Source organism: Cygnus olor, chromosome Z, assembly GCF_009769625.2.
Source record: "Cygnus olor isolate bCygOlo1 chromosome Z, bCygOlo1.pri.v2, whole genome shotgun sequence".
Lineage (NCBI taxonomy): Eukaryota > Metazoa > Chordata > Aves > Anseriformes > Anatidae > Cygnus > Cygnus olor.
The window spans coordinates 42,767,445-42,784,137 of record NC_049198.1 but is presented as its reverse complement, the minus strand read 5'-3'; the positions used below and the strand labels follow the sequence as shown (position 1 = coordinate 42,784,137).

Below are 16,693 nucleotides of genomic sequence, written 5' to 3'. Positions count from 1 at the left end.
GTGCCTAAGACTTTAGGTGCTACACTAATGAGGAATTTGTCTGTAGACTGTGCAGAACTAGCAGAAATATGGGAGGGCATCTGTGGTACCCTGTGGAAGGTAGGGATGATGTTCAGTTCCAGTACTGATGCTTGAAAAGATTCCATAGTGCAGCTCAGATAAATTCCATGATATTAAAATGTGAAGCAAAGGGGAATGTTCTACACTACAATGCTTTTAGGATGGGATTCCAGATAGAGTTCCAACTTTAATATACAGGAAGTCTTACTACAGCAAGTAAAATGAATTGTTTTGATTATAATTTTCCTCACAAGGCCTTTATCAAAATGAAAAGGAAAACTCAGGGCTGGAGGAGGAGGAAAGAATATGAGAGCTGTTTTCAAACATAAAAAGCTAAATGCAAGGAATCTATTCTGTCTAGAGAAGACAGGATCAGAAGTAATGGCCTTAAATTTGAAAGGAGAAGTTAGCTTAGACTGTAGGTAAAATATACATGTATATATATATATATATGGCGAGCAAAAATGAAGTTCTCGAATAGATCAACTGGGAAAGCTGCACGGTCTCCATAGGAGTTTAAGAAAAGTATGGACAGACTTCAGTCCAGAATAAGGGTGAGCATAGATGAATTGCCCGAATGCAGAGGTATACATTGAAGAGGCTGTGGGAGACTTCTTCAGTAAGTACCATACTTAAAATATGTCAATTATGCATAGATATGAAATAGTTGAGAGTAACTTTGAATCTCTTCTTTCAAGCATTGTATTACATCATTATGGGGGGAAAAAAAAACACAGAGCCTTTCTGGAAAATTATCGTGCTGGGGGTGCCTCTCTGCAGTGCCTGAGTACTAATGTACACAGCATAGGGAGTAAAAATAGTGAATTAAAGGTCTGTGGTTGCAATTCTGTAATGTTGTTGGGATCACGGAGATGTGGTGGGATAGCTCCCATAACTGCAGTTCTGCAGTTGAGGGGTGCAGGTTGTGTAGGAAAGCTAGATATCTGGAGGTGAGTTGGGGAAGTCCTTTTTGTGAGAGAACACTTGGATGCATGGAGCTCTGCCTGGGCAAGGATGAGGAGCCAACTGAGAGTTTATAGGTGAGGATTAAAAAGCAGACCACTGTGGGTGACATTGTAGTGGGTATCTGCTATAGCCCACCTGACCAGGCAGCAAGTAGGTGAGGACTTCTACAGACAGGTAGAAGTAGCCTCGCATTTGCAGGCCCTGGTCCTCATGGGGGGCAATGACAAGTGATGACAAATTTCTGACTGAATGATCAGACACAACAAGGAAAGGTACTCTGCTGGACCTGGTACTTGCAGACAAGGATGTGCTACCTGGGATGTGAAGGTGGAAGGCAGCCTTGGCTGCAGTGACCAGGAGGTGGTAGAGTTCAGGTTCCCAAGAGGAGCAGGGCAAAAAACAAGGTCACAGCACTGATACCACTGTGAGGCCACTCTCAATTATTTACTCCTGCTTGAGGAGGAATGTTGCCAGCAGCTCGAGTGAGGTGATCCTTTCTTTCTGCTCAGCACTGGTAAGCCCACAGCCTGGATATGTATCCAGGTCTAGGCCCTCCTTTACAGGACGGAGATGGATGCACTTGAAGAGAGTCCATTGAGGGGCCCCTAGGATGGTTAAGGGACTGGAGTATCTCCCATAGGAGGAAAGGCTGAAAGAGCTGTGACTGTTCAGCCTTGAGGAGAAAGGGCTCAGGGGTGGATCTTGTCAAGGTGTCCATATACTTGAAGGGAGCCTGTAAAGAAGACAGAGCCAGGCTATTTTCAGTGATGTCCAGTGACAGGACAGCGGGCAGTGGATGCAGACTGAAACAGAAGAAATTCCATTTAAGTATTTTAAAAAGTGTAATTTAAAAAGTTTGCTGGTGTTTTGTGCAGCTTTAAATTGGAGTACTAAGTCAGGTAGTCAGAGTAAAAAGTTCCTTTTGTCCATTAGAGAAACATGCTAAACTTCAAAATCTAACACTGACATGTTGCTCTTTATCACGTGGAGCCTTTCTTACATTACAGCCTTGAGTGCAAACTTTTAAGAATAGTTTGTATTTTATTTGCAGCTAATATTATATGTTGGAAACTATATAATATTATCTCATCCAGAAGTGTTGTATCATTGTCAGTTTTATTAGAACCAAGCTTCAGTATAGATGCATCTCTTCGAAATATTAAGCATCAAATTGTGGTATTTTGAACAAAGATGTATTTGTGAGTGACTAATTATCAGGGTGGCATTGGAGAACAGCCCCAGATTTCCACATAACTTTATATCAACTGGTGCCTCAGATGCATAAGTTTATCTCTCTATAAAAAGTTAGCATGTTAGTTCACAGATAGGTAGTGGCTGTGTTTAAAAAAAAAAAAAAAGTGCTGTTTTTTCCAATTCATTAACGTTATTCAGGGTGGATTGACCTTAACACCTGTTGAAATGAGAAATGTCATACATGAGTCACTCCCCATAGTTTCCGGCAGAGAGCTAAAGAAACGTCCAAAACACATAAGCATCAGAATAGGAAAAAACAATTTGGTTATGCTTCACCATTCTGGTATAGCTTTTAATTGATCCTCAAACAGTAGAACAAGTTAGGTGTGATTGCGTTGAAGAATTAGAGAACTATTGTCTGGATTAAATGCTTATGCTAGACGTTACCGTAAGGTAAGATCAGAATTAGTGTTTTCTTTGAATTGCATTTCTGAAAGATCAGAAATGCAATTCAATCAGCACAATCATTTGTTGAGATTTTCCGGTTTCAGTGAAGCTTCAGTACAGTTTCACAGTAAAGCTGAGTGTTATGGTCCTAATTCTGCAATAGGTTTGCCAAAGTTAGTCTGCACGTATGTTGATAACTTCCTTTGAGAGTATGTACAAGCATAAGTATAATCCTTTGGATTTACAGTTCTTCCATTTTGTACTTCTAAAGTGCATTGTTTATGACAGGTTGTGAAAGTGCCTCCAGTCAGTAAAAGGTTGTTACTGCTTTCTGTTTGATAGAAAACTTCAGCAATGTTAGATGAAAAAAAAGAGGAGGCAGGAAGGTGGGTTGTTTTGATGTTAAGAAATAAAGCAAATCCTGAGGAGAAAGATATGGCTACGGATACACAGTTCAAACTTCTTTCTCTGCTAAAATACTGCTTTAATAATGTTAGCTCTTAAAAACAAACAAACAAAAGTATTGTGTACCAAAAATAATTGCATGTAAAGTAAGACCATGCTGAAGCAGGGGAAAAAGCTGCCCCTGACATGACATTTACATTTTGTTGGTGAGAACAAGGGTTATGAGGGCTGCTTTATTCTGGATTTTCTGAAAGCACTAATATAAGACTCACTACTGCACAAATGCAGTGTAGGTTGGCACATGTGAGCAGAGATGAAAAATAACATGATGCCTATAAGAAAGTTGATGAGACTGTACACAGAACTGTTTATAATCCTATTGTGTAAGAAAAATAACTGGTACTAAGGAACTTAAAAAACAACAAAACCCAAAACATCCAAAAACCAGAAAGGTTCAGTCTCCATTCCAATGGACCAAGTCATGAAAAAACAAAAGTAATTGTACTGTTAGACAAAATTTTATATTGGAGAGAGATCATTTAAGAACTTCATTGAACGTTTTGAAAGTGAACTTTTATTTAGAAATCATTTTAAAAACAAAATTTTCCCCAGTCATGACCTTTAGGTGTTACACAGCTACAGACAGTGAACGGTAATAGCCAACTGCTACTGCAGCAAAGAAATGAAGGCAGTGGAAAAAAGATCAGATTCTGTGCATGTTAGAGTTAAAACTTCTATCAGGTAAAGAACATTAACATAAAAAGTGTTAAGCTTTATTGGAGAAATCTGTTAACAACACTTCAGATTTTTCTAGTGTGTGATGGCTTTGTTCTTTAAACCTATTAAATGTAGATTCATGTTAATAACACTAACAAGAAACTGTGTAGCGTGAACTGAGAAATTAAGTACCTTGCTCTGAGTGGTCATTTACCAATAGCATATGTCTGTGTAAGAATCTGTGATGGAAAAATTAAATTTGTGGTTTCCAACAATGTATCTTTAAACTATAACATCAAGAATGAAATTTGATGTTTATTTGTAGCTGATTCTGTGTTTGGACACTATCTTAACAATTATGACTATCAAATCACTTTTCATATACAGACTTACTTGACTGAATTCAGCAGAAATGCTTTTTACTTAAAAAAAAATGGGAGTGGAATTGGACATTGACAGGAAATCTTTTTCAGAGAAAAGTTTAAATTGTATGTCTGTCTGTCTTGCTACTGGAATATCAACCTAATATCACGCTGTTTCTTTCAAATGTGAATTTTCTTAAGCTTTGTGTAACTACAACAGCCCTATATTCAGCCACTGATTTTCCTGAACTTGCTGATACATCATCAAACAGATTTGTTTAACCAAAGTTACCTAAGCAATTATCTCTAATTAAAACTATTGAAAAATATATAAGTATGTAATAACTAAACTGGCAAAAATGTTCATTTAGTAAATCTAGAAAAAATGACTATTTTAAAAACTATAATTCTGGTACCCTTCTGAGATAAACGAAACCCATGATATTAGGAAATTACTGCCTGAGTGGCTGGGCTCACTTTTTTTTTTTTTTTTTTTTGGATATCTGTGCTTTGTGCTATAGAAGCCATGTAAATACATGGTTTTTGTATAAGGAAGATATAATTGTGTTCACAGTACCTCCACCACTATTAGCTATAAAAGTACCTTATTATGCATGTTAATACCTCATCTTCTCTCATCCTTTGCTAAGGGGATTAACATTAAGTCCAAGTTTCCAGTCTTCTGTAGCACTCACTACGTATCTCAGCAGAAAGTTCAAAAACCTGTACTGTTTATCAGTGATGATACTCACAGAGGAAGTCTCTATAGTTATATACTTGCAGGTACTGATTTATGTTTAGAACTGAAACCCTTTGTGAAATAGGGTGTAGTTAAAGCTTTTTCATGAGTCCGTGGAGATACCATGTTCTTCTATTCTAGATTTAATTTAAAATAAATTTTAACAAAATAATTTTTTTAATGAATCTTACTGAAAGACATTTTCTTCTGTCTCAGACGTTACTTGAGGGCTTGGTAGATAGGTAGTGATCAGATATTAACTCCAAAAATAAAATTGGATTGTCTCAAGTGGGAGCTTCTTCTCCTGAGTGAGGAACACTTAGATTTTTAAGCGCTGAAGAAAAGTGTGGTTCAGAACAGATTTTCCACAGGTCTTTCGTAACTTTTTTTCTCTTCAAGCATTTTTTTTTTTAAGCAATTGGTGAAGTAGTTTTCAAGGCAGTTTTGCATTTCTGTTGTACAGCGAAAAAGAACACTGGTCATTGCCTCAAGGTGTTATTCATGTAAATTTCTTAATCATAACTTTTTTTTGTCATCGTGTGTGGGCAGGTGTGTGCTCCAAAAGGTCTGTCTAGAAGGCTCTACCTAATTGCCATAGGTACAATGAATACCAGCTCCCAGTGACAACTCATAATGAGACTCAGCAAAGTCTTGAGCTCTCCTTTTGCCACTTAATCAGTCTGACAATAACGGAACATCAATGATCTTGTGGTATTTTTGCCAGGTACTCTTAGGCCTGAAGCACAGAGGGCTTCCTTGCTTTTGGAGACCTTACTGCTGTTTTGATGAAAGGTTTGCTTGGTACAGTTTTCTTTTTCCTGTCCACAGTAAGGAGATGGCTACTTTTCCTTGGGTCAGAAGTCCCTGCCCTTGTCAAGGGACATAAATTTTCCTGTAATTTTGTTCTATTTCTAGGTGTATTAGACAAGTGATTTTTACTAACATCTCTTGAAATCTTTTTGCCAAATCTGTGAAATGTGGGCCATTTGCCCTTTGATGTATTCAGAGTGGTGAAGTTTTTGTGTTTGTGAGCTGTTCTAGACAAGATATTAAAAATCTCTATCAGCTGGTTTATTGGGCTTAATTTATTTATTCACTTGAGCACTGGAAATACACTGAGTCTCTACTGAGATAAATTTATAAAGCTAGTTTCTATGCCTCTTCAGAAGCAATCGTGGACCAGAAGATAGTCAGTCATACACAGTTCCTGGCTTCATATGCCCAGACTTCCATTCTTATTATTCTATTATAGTAAAAGTACTGCTTATGATTTCTTTGTGCTTACGTGATTCACAGCTCATTACTTACCGTTAGTGATGACTGAGGAAAACTACAGAAAATCCAGGTAAAAAAATATGAATAAGTAGTATAAAAGTACGTAGTTGTTACACAGCTGTAATGTCCTCGTTAGAGTAAAGCAGTGAAGAGGATTGTAGTTACTTCCTTTATATTTTGAATGTTACTGGTGTTACTGTAAAAACAAAAACAATACAATTTTAATGCTTGAAAGGAAAAAACAGGCAAGTTTTAAATGTCAAAATTTAAACACAGAAGCATCAGTTTTATTTGCAAATGATTTTGAGGGTTTCTCAAGCTTTCCTTGGTTTTACTAGTTGTATTTACAATGACCAAGTAAATGCTAATATTTTAAAACATACCTCTGATATTTCATTACATGTAGGCTCAGTTTCCATGAGTTCATTTTGAACCATGTCTGAAACATACTTGACTTAAGAAAAATAAAGCAGTCAGAAGATTTATTTCCCTCTGGCAGTGCACTTTAACATTTTAAGTGATGAATTAAACACTTTATTTTTCTTTAATTATTTCAGACCAGTTTGCCAATGTTTCCCCCCATTTCCAAATGGAAAAGATTAGACTGTAATACTGATCTTGTAGGAAGAATTATAGTTGTTATGCTGACAGGTTTGATAGGGTCTGTATGCAATGAAACAAAAACACATGACTGCAGTCAGAACTGTTAGGACTTACTGGAATTATCCCTTGCTCAATAACTTGACCTTTTTTCTAGTCCTTCCGTTAATTGTTTTGACGCTCATTGGTGTGTTCTAGAACATGTTGTATTTTTGTTTGTTAATTTGATTTAATTATAGCAGAGAAGCAGAAAGTATCTTTTGGGAATGGTTTGGGCTATCTAGGAAATGGTAGAAAAGCAGACTGCCAATAGGAGCTGTGGGAAAGAAAAAAAAAACATCTGTGAAATCCATTTCCTGCACTTACAGTGTTATATTTGAGAAAATACATCAGAGTGGTAGGGGCACATGCGAGAGAATATCTGACAGAGATCCTCTTGCAAGGGGTCTCTTTGTGGGCTGCCAGGAGGAAACTGATTTTGAGCTATTTTGTTTCCCTTCATCTTAATAACTCATAAGCTTTGCTCAGACAGAATGATAGTGCAAGAGAGACATGGACATATTGGAAAGAGCCCAACGTAGGGTCACAAAGACAGTGAAGGGACTGGAGCACCTCTCCTGTGAGGTGCTCTCCTCTCCTGAGAGTTATGTTCAGAAGGCTCGGGGGATCTCATCAATGTGTACAAAATACCTGAAGGGAGGAGGGTGCAAAGAGGATGGTGGAGCCAGGCTGCCCAGCACCAGGACACCATCAGCTGGGCACCAGCACTGGGCACCAGCTGGAACACAGGAGGTTCCTCTGGATCATCAGGAGGCACGTCCTTACTGTGCAGGTGACGGAGCGCAGGCACAGGCTGCCCAGATCAGCAGTGCAGTCTCCTCCTTGGAGATCTGCAAAAGCCGCCTGGACGTGGCCCGGGGCAGCCTGCTCCGGGTGGCCCTGCTTGGGCAGGGGTTTGGGCCAGGTTGGCTCTGGAGGTCCCCGCCAACCTCACCCATTCTGTGCGTCTGTGATCCACTTCTCAAGCTTCTCTTCCGTTCTTGGTAATATGATCCAAATATGAGGGTGTAAACTACTAAAGTCAACAATTGTTGAATCCACCTAATTTAATCCAGTTTTGGGTTTTACAAGATGTATTTCAGGGTGACGCCACAAAGAACGTGTTGAGATTACTTTTTGTTAAACTGTGGAGTGAAATAATGGAACGCTGTAAGTGGGGATATTTAAAAATAAAACTTAAATGGGATTTGGATACACAGCTACCCATGGTTGGGAAAGGAGTTGGACATGTAATTGTTCTCTTCAGTATTGGAAATTCTCTTTAGAAACCATCCTTACTATTTGGGAACATCACACAGGTGAAGAGCTCCTTAAGGGGACAGCACATGTAGCTGCATGTGTGGTACTGCCTCCTGGTGCAGCTTTGCTGATTCCTATAAAAGAATGTAGACCCTAAAGGGAAATCAAAGAACAGGAATGAGTAAATGATTTCTTTGTGGTACCTCCTGACTATTTTGTTCCTTAAAAAATTTTCCTCCCCTGGCATTGCAATTTTAAAAGAAATTGTTAGTTCTTAGATTTTTTTTCTCCTTCCTTTCCAAAATCCCCAGGCAGCAGCAACTTTACATTGTTTAGCAGAGAATATTTCTTATTTTTTTTCTTCAGAAGTTTTTTAATGTGTGTGCTTCCCCTGTAGTCTCAGAAAATTACTTATCTCCATGGGCCTGAAATTGGTTTTGTTTGTGTCTGGCTTGTGGATTAATTTCTCTGTAATTGAGTCATACGGATAATGAAAAATCCAAGTATGTCTTTGAGGGACAAATAAAATTTTAGCTTGAAAAAATATATCATGTTAGTGAATGGGTTTATTTTTGAATATGTTTGGAGCATTAATTTAAATATGAAAAAAATAGGCATTGTTGTTAAAAATAAATGTTTTAGTAAGCTGCTGTGTTCATACCTAAATTCAGTGGATTTGGTGGCAGGTGATGTAGAAAATGCACTTTTTTAAATTAAAGGAATATTCTTGAAGTTCTTAATAAATATGAGGACCAAGAAATTATATCAGGTATATTACTTCACATTTAGGAATTATTCTTTTTACCCGTAAAATGTTATTTAAGTAAAATCTCTGCAAAAGTTCAAAGAAGATACACCGATTATAACATCCATTAGGCTACAAACTGTGGCTGTATGATAAACAATCTCTGTTAACTTGAGAAAAATAATGGTTTCCTTTTAAAAGCAAATGCAGGAGGTATAGGGGTAGAGGAAGAGGGATTATTGAGCAAGTTAATTAGAAACAGCCCAAGGGAAAAGTTAGGAAATTAAAACCCACCGAATCAGCATGATGGCAGCTAAAAGTATATTGTCACAAGATATGCTGAGGGTGGGGAGCGGTGGGGAGGCAAACGAAGAATTTGATTAAACAGCAAGAAATTTTTTCAGGTGTTTGGATTTCTACATTTCTTGTAGCCAAGCCTCAGTAAAACAGTGAAGTATTAACTATACTTTGCAGATTCACGCTAGCCTATAGAATAAAGATTGATGGACAGTTAAATATCCAAAGTTAGCATCTGCTACGTCAGAAGACACACCATGGGAAAGCAAATGGATGTGAGCGGTGTGCAACAGGTTTTTCCTTCGGATGTAAAACATTCTGGCGTACCATTTTGTGAGGAACAGAGACTCAAGAAAGGGGAAATGGAAAAAGTCATCTTAATGTATTTAATCCTAACTTTTGTTTTCAATAATTAATGATTGAGAAGTGGTGGCACATTGTGTTTTGGAGGGCAGTAGAAAGCTTATGAGGCAGATTTTGGAGCCAGTTTCTACATTAAAAGTTTATGTAGTTTTGAGAGTGAGATCTGTTTATCTATTCTACTGGTACTTTTCTTGAGTAATGAAATTTATAATGTTGATTTTATTAAATAGGAAATGGCAACTAAAAGCATCCCTCAAGAATTTTGCATGTATACATGCCAGAGTAAACATCTAAACTGTCTTATATCAGACATAACAACGTTAAGACTGTGCACACTGGCTGAATTTCTAAAAGCCGGAAGTGTGCATATATATGTCATTATATGAAATAAATTTTTGTAATATCACAAATTTACAGTACAGACATCTATTGTTTTGCAACACAGTGTAAAGCAGGACATATTTTATGAACTGAGAAGGCATTTCTACATGGTAAACTTCATGGTTTGCTTGTTTGTCCAGTTCTGTGTGTTCCCCTTAAAATAAGCTTCATTGTTTGCTACTTTTTAAAATAGGCTTGTTGGTTGCTTTATTTACTTATTTATTTTTGTACTGGATTAAAAATTTAAGCTTAATTTCCAAACAATGAAATTTATTTAAAAAAAAAGAAAAAAAGTGGTAGAAGTTTTTCGGAGAGCTTTACTAGCCTATATAATACCTCACTAATGTGAATTTTTCTGAGTGCCTACTGTAATGCATTAATATCTCACTGTCAATGGCTAATAAAGTATTTGTCATTGACACAGCCCATTGTAGTTTTTTGTTTCAGTATTCAGAATTATTAGTTAAGATAGGACCAACATTCAGATTTAATGGGTCCATTTCCTGTGAATTGAATTACACAATCTATCCTGCAATTGCAGTGTGGATTCCTTGCATGTGATACCCAGCAAATCAATACCTGTGTTAAGTGGTTAGAAGCAGGACCAAAAAAAAAAAAGTGTGCATTTTTTGAATATGATATATTTGGTGGTATCTCATTGAAATAAATGAAACATTTCAGCTTTTTTTCCCTTATAGGAAAGTCTTGGCAGGCAGCAACTACCTAGGGCATAAAGTATCACAAGATGAAAGCTCAAAAAAACTGTATACCTTTCCCAGGGCTACAGCAGGTCCATCAAATGAAGTGTGTATCCTTACTTACAGTACAGTGGTTTGCCCACCTGTGAAATGAAGAGGCACCTCAGTAAAGATACTGGTTGTTTTCCTGATGTGATCTCTCTCCTAAATGGAAATAATTTTGTTCAAAGAGCTGGCACCAGTTCTTTAACCAACATAGCGGGTTGTTGCCCTATTTAAATAATCTTTGCAAGTATTTAGGTTTGTGGAGTATTCCCTTTTGCACTGATCAGTGTGTAAACAGCTTGTTCACTGAACTATGGCACAGATTGTTTTAAATGTAAATCCAGAGACTCTGACTGAATTGAATTTTTGATAGTTTATTTTATTACTATTTTAGGTATTACGTCTTTTTTTTCTAAGCTGGGACTAGCAGTTTGTCTATTTGTTGTTCTCCCAAAATATGAATTAATTGCCAGCTTCAGAAAATGTTAGTGTAGCATGTTATTGGTATTACACGTAGAAGAAAATAGCGTGAAGTTTATTTACAATGAATAACGATTGCATTGCAGATTCAGGTGATCCACTTAAGCTCTTAACAGAACTAGAAAGAAGCAATGACTAATCCTTTTAATTTTGAAGCCACAGCCACAATAAACTGTTGTGTGCCTTAAGACAAAATTCATCAAAATTAATATGCAAACATTTATACAACTACCTGATGATTTTTCGTATGAGAATGCTCTTTTGGCTGAGTTCTGTGTAAGCTGATTATTAGGTAAAATGCATTACAAAACTTTCTTAGGACTTCATCTGAATATAAAACTACTTATGAAATATTTAGCAATATTGAGTGATTTTAATCAGATAGCTTTTTATGTCCCAAGGGAGAGTAGTAAAAAAGTAGTAAAAAAGTAGGAAAACACACATACTTCTTTATTTTTTTTGTTTACTTGCTTTTACTTTTGTTTTCATCTGTCCTAGGAAGGTGAGATGATCAGAAAGTTACTTTCTCTTGTTGACACTCAAAGTATTACTTCTATTATTCTTGGAGGCTTTTAGTTACAAGCATAGATCATTTTGTGGACCGTGACAATGTGAGGACCAGATATAAGTCTTACGACACAAATGGGAACTTAACTTTAGTTGTAGGCCAGAAAAACTTGCCTTGATTTGTCATCTGTAGTATGTGCAGTATAGTTGCTCGTAATGCTTTTCAGTAAAATGTATTTAGTAAAATACACAGCTTTCCCACCCAAATTCTTAGACTGTGGTATGTTTTTAAATTTGTTTATAGCAGATACTGTTTTTGTATTTGAGTCCTGTAACAACTTACGATAATGCTGTAATTGTATAACATTTGCACAGGCAATTAGTGTAATTCTGTAACATAGAGTTGATTTCTCATGGCACATTTGGATAACAAATTACGAATGATTGACCAATTAGTTCAGGGTCCTACAAATGTGTTTTTGGCTCTCAGTTGTTTTACGTGCAATTAAAAAATCAGGTTTGGGTAAACCGCCCCTATCCTGAGGTCATTTTGTAGATTACTGTATGTTGGGATGGGGGTGGGTCATGGCCTGAATGTTGTGTTCAAGGTAAAGCTTTTAACAACCTCTTGTTTGTTCTAGCCCTACTACGTATGTTTTGGATGAAGATGAGCCTCGCTTCCTTGAAGAAGTTGACTACAGTGCAGAGAGTAATGATGATCAAGACACTGAATTAGCTGAGAATGCGGGGGATTATGAGGCCACAAATCAAGAAGATGGACTCTCAGACTCAGACTCAACAAGGATACTCCTTTCCTGAACCGTCTTTGCAGCCAGTAATAAGAATCATCCTGGTTTTTATAGTCATACACTTCCTCACTCTCGTCTACTAAGGGGATAAGCTTTAGGAACCACAGATAACTGGTTCCTTTTCAAGCTCAAGGACAATAAATATTTTTGATTTCTCATAAATTAGCATTTGCTTTATTTAAAAAAATGTGTTTTCTCTTAGCACGAACTAGATAAATTTATTTACTGTTTAGTTCATTTTCTACTAAATAGTATTGCATGGTGTTTTGTGTCCTTAAAGCCTATCATCAAAAAATGGATTATAATTTGTGGTGTGTCAGAGTACAGAAACTAATTCTGTGTGGTACAATTCTTTGAGTTGCTTTCTGAAAAATAACTTATGTACAGATTTTTTTAAATTATGTGTGTGTGTATATGCGTGTGTGTATACTGAGGTGAAGAGGTTATTTTTCAACATTATGTTAAGGATTTGATTGTGTTTGCAATAATGTAGTGCCTGCTCTGAAACCATTCAATAATTACTAAATTAAAAATTAAAGAGTGATGTATGAATTGTTGCACTGTTTCTTGCTTCTGAGGATTATATGGTTTTACCACAGTACTAGCTGAAAATATAATGTCTGTTCACAGTTTAGGAGTTTTGCACTGCAACCAATGCAGCCTGTGTTTACAAGAACTATATGCTTGTTAGAAGTCTCTCCCATAAAATAACTATGGTTTAATATGAAAAGGTTCCTTCTCAAGTGTACATGACTACAAGAAATGGTTAAACATGTACATTGTATATATATTTTAGTTACCCAGTTGCTCAGTTTTTCTTGTTCAATATGCACATAGTTTAAGAGTTCACTTTACTGGGGGCACATTAACTGCATATTTCCAGTTTAAATGCTTAACGAAGGAAGGTCCAATTTTGTTGAAACATCTTTTGGCTGGTTTGAACCCAGTGTTAACCCTGCTTTGAGAAGAAGATTGGACTAAGTAACCTCCTGAGGTCCTTTCTAGACCAAATAATTATGCTGTGATGCTGTATTCTTCACTTTTCAAGCTGTCAGGCATGGGATTTAATCTTCTTTGTCTTCTGTCATCTGCCAGTTTCTATTGACTCTTGTCTCTGCTTAGTATGAGATTGAATGCACAAATGAAGTTGCACTCTGTTGTTTACAAGAACCGACATGTTTTGCAGTGAAAAATGCTTTTCCAAAATGATTTTTACTTGATGTGACCCCATTGTGGCATTCATTTTCGGCTGCATGTGCAAGGCATTAAGAGCATGAATAATAACACTCCTAAGTTACAGAAGGCTTTTAACTGATGAGAACTTTGTGTACAATTACTGTTGCAAATAAAACTGTATTTTAGAGGGGAAGGGTGCTGTTGGTAGAAGGATTAAAAAAATCAGGGAATTAACTGTATGAAGTGATTCACACTGGGAGATAGTTCTTTCACCAGAGTCTGCTGTTTCAGTGCAGCATTGGTTGGTGATGTCTGTCCATATTCTGATGTTCAAGTCCTGGTTCTGAAACTGGGGAAGGGGTTTTGACACTCCAGTGATATGCTACTGTACTTCTTGTTTAAAGACTTATATTTATGTTAATAGTCATGCACTGTTGAAATGTAAGGCTATAATGGAAATGCATTTTTGTCCCTCTATAAATTTATCTCTGTCTTGTGAAAATGTTCGTTCCTTGTGTTCTTTGACTACATACTGTAAATAAGAAAGTCCCTGTTGGAGAGGAGTCCCCTGCACTGAAGCTGCTTGGGAATTGAGAATCTGCCAAGAAGAAGGATTAACCTTGCCAGAAAATTTGAAATATCCTTAAGTCAGGCCAGTCAGAGCAGTGCAGAATGCCTGTATTACTGTGCCACTTGTGTACTAGCTCTCTGCATAAATTTTCATCCTTAAGGATTCATACTTCAGTAACTTCCATAAATAATTTTGACTTAAATTTTGGAAGGAGCAGGATGCCGAGTGCTAGTTAACCCTATTGTGCATTTTGTGAGACTAGAAACTTACTACGCCCAGTTAGAAATAATTCTGATTTAGTAGTACAAAATTGTCTTTTCATCCAAAGTGAATATGCACGTATGTTCTCAGATTTATACATCAGATTATAATGCACTTAAACACTAGATTAGATTTATGTATTTGATTAGATGTCAAACTGGCAGTTGTGGGTCTGAACTTCAGTGCAGTTTCAAAACAAGAGTGAAACTGTCATGACCTAGCATGTTGTGGAAAACACAAAGGCCATCCCCCTTGCATGCTTTACTACACCTCCTGTGGGTACAGCGTTCTGAGAGGCAGAATCTCCATTCGTGCCCATGGGAACACGAGCTCACGGGAGGAAATACTGCAGCTGTAGCTGCTTCACGCTATTTATCCCACTGCTAACAACAGTGTTGGCAGACAAACTCCAGTGTCCCCTTTCATCTGCTTTGGTGAGAAGTTTGGTGTTTTAACTGAAACTGGAATAGCTGAGGCTTGAGCACATGCTCCTCTCCGTTCCTATGGTGTTCACCCCCATTAAACGGGCAGAATGGGGATGAACAAAGACTGGCAGCTTCTTGATCTGCCACAAATCAGTCTAGCACGGCCTGACCCAGACAATTGACTGTCTTCCTTTTATGCATTGGCATTCCAGTGTATTTCTGGTTTTAAATGAAACCCTTTTATTATAATCATGACTGATTCTGTATAGGAAAAGGAGCTATTATTATATCTTTTTTTTCCCGTAAAAATAACAAATAAGGTTAGAAACAATAATTACATTTCTGTTACTCACAGTTACTGTCTGGCTTCTAAATAATTGCTGGATGATGAATTCCTTTATTCCTTTTCCAGGTATCACTCAGATAGCAGCTAAAATTTGGTATTGTGTTTTCACTAGTGACATATCTTGGTGTAACATAACTTACAGCTAAGAATGCAGTTTGTGCCAAAATCTTCTTGGGTTCTTTTTGGAAGTGGATTGCTTTATCAGCCTGACTTATCAAGGAGAACTGATTTTTATCTCAAACAAGACTGTAGTAGCAGTAAACACAGTTCACAATGCAAAAATTCCACATTTCAGAGAGAGTTGCCATTGTAATGCTGTGATAAATACACTTGTTGCAGTGTTATTATGCATGCCCTATGTAACAATAGTTATTAGTAAAAATATATAATAAAAAATAAATTACGATTGCTTTGCTTCCCTACACATTTTATTGGTTAGAAAATTTAAAGGATTTCTTGTGATAGTCTTTGCTGCTCTGAACCTATTTATAAAAGTTGGGGCGTGCTTAGCATTTCAGAAAAGAGGATCTTATTTTTGTTCCCTGCCAAATTAAAGTTAGTGCACTGCAGGCTTAGTGTACCATTTGCACATTTATAGATTTAATTATAGCTCTATAAAAAAGCTTAATATCCATGAATGAATCTAAAACTTCTGAAGATTTTGGATGAACCACAGTGGAGGACATCACAGAGCACACAGGAAAAGAGTCTTTTGGTGAGATCTTTCCATCCTACACAGCAAACACTTTTCATCTAATCTAGAAAAGGCACAATTTTATTTTTCACTAAGTCATCCCTTTACAATCCAACTCAGACTGCAGTTGACAACTAGTAAAGGGTACATTACCTTAAATTATATATGGCTTGGCTAGGTGGCTGTTTTTAATAGTATATATTTTTAATAGTATAGAGAATGTGTTTAGTTGCTGTAAAGTAGTTCATAAATATGAAACATATCCACTTAATTCTTCTGCTATACAAAAAGTTAGGTGAAATTCTTTTTCTTTAGAAAGAACAGAAAAGAAAAATACATATTCTTAGTCCAGCTTTTGAAGCAGTTCAGGAAGAATAGACTCCTCTGAAAATTATGGGTTTATCAACAAAGGAAACAGTACACCACAGAATTTGTTGAGCCAAATTATGTGGTTACCAAATGCCCATCAGCTGCAGCTTTTTGCTGCCCTGTGCAGCATTCTTACCATGAGATGTCTGTGCTTTGTGTGTGCCCTTCTTTCTTGGAATGGGGTTATTTAGCATGCATCATTTTTCACAGTAGATTGGAAGAATGTGTACTTAAGCTAGCAGTACCAAATAGCACTATTGTAAATTTTTATAGGACAGAATACTAAATAATACAAGAACCGGACTAACAAAATTCCACAATAGTACTTCAATATGTGAAATGTTGCTGTTAACATGGTATGGGGAGACCGATTTAAAATGACCTGAAACAGGAGCTGCCTTTGCACTGTCTCTCCAAACTTAACAAGACCAGACAATAAATGCACAAAAGGTTTCCACAATG

General features: G+C 36.8%; 1 protein-coding gene across 10 annotated transcripts in view; it reads left to right on the top strand.

Moving 5' to 3' along the window:
- AGTPBP1 (ATP/GTP binding carboxypeptidase 1) overlaps positions 1-15,574 on the top strand; it is a 69,446-nt gene extending 53,872 nt beyond the window's left edge. For all 10 annotated transcript variants that reach the window (XM_040540805.1, XM_040540803.1, XM_040540804.1 and 7 more), the window contains one exon: positions 12,222-15,574. In XM_040540805.1, the coding sequence (XP_040396739.1) occupies positions 12,222-12,399 (178 nt within the window). In that variant the 3' untranslated portion in view covers positions 12,400-15,574. The remainder of the gene's footprint in view (positions 1-12,221) is intronic.
- Positions 15,575-16,693: the final 1,119 nt, after the last annotated feature.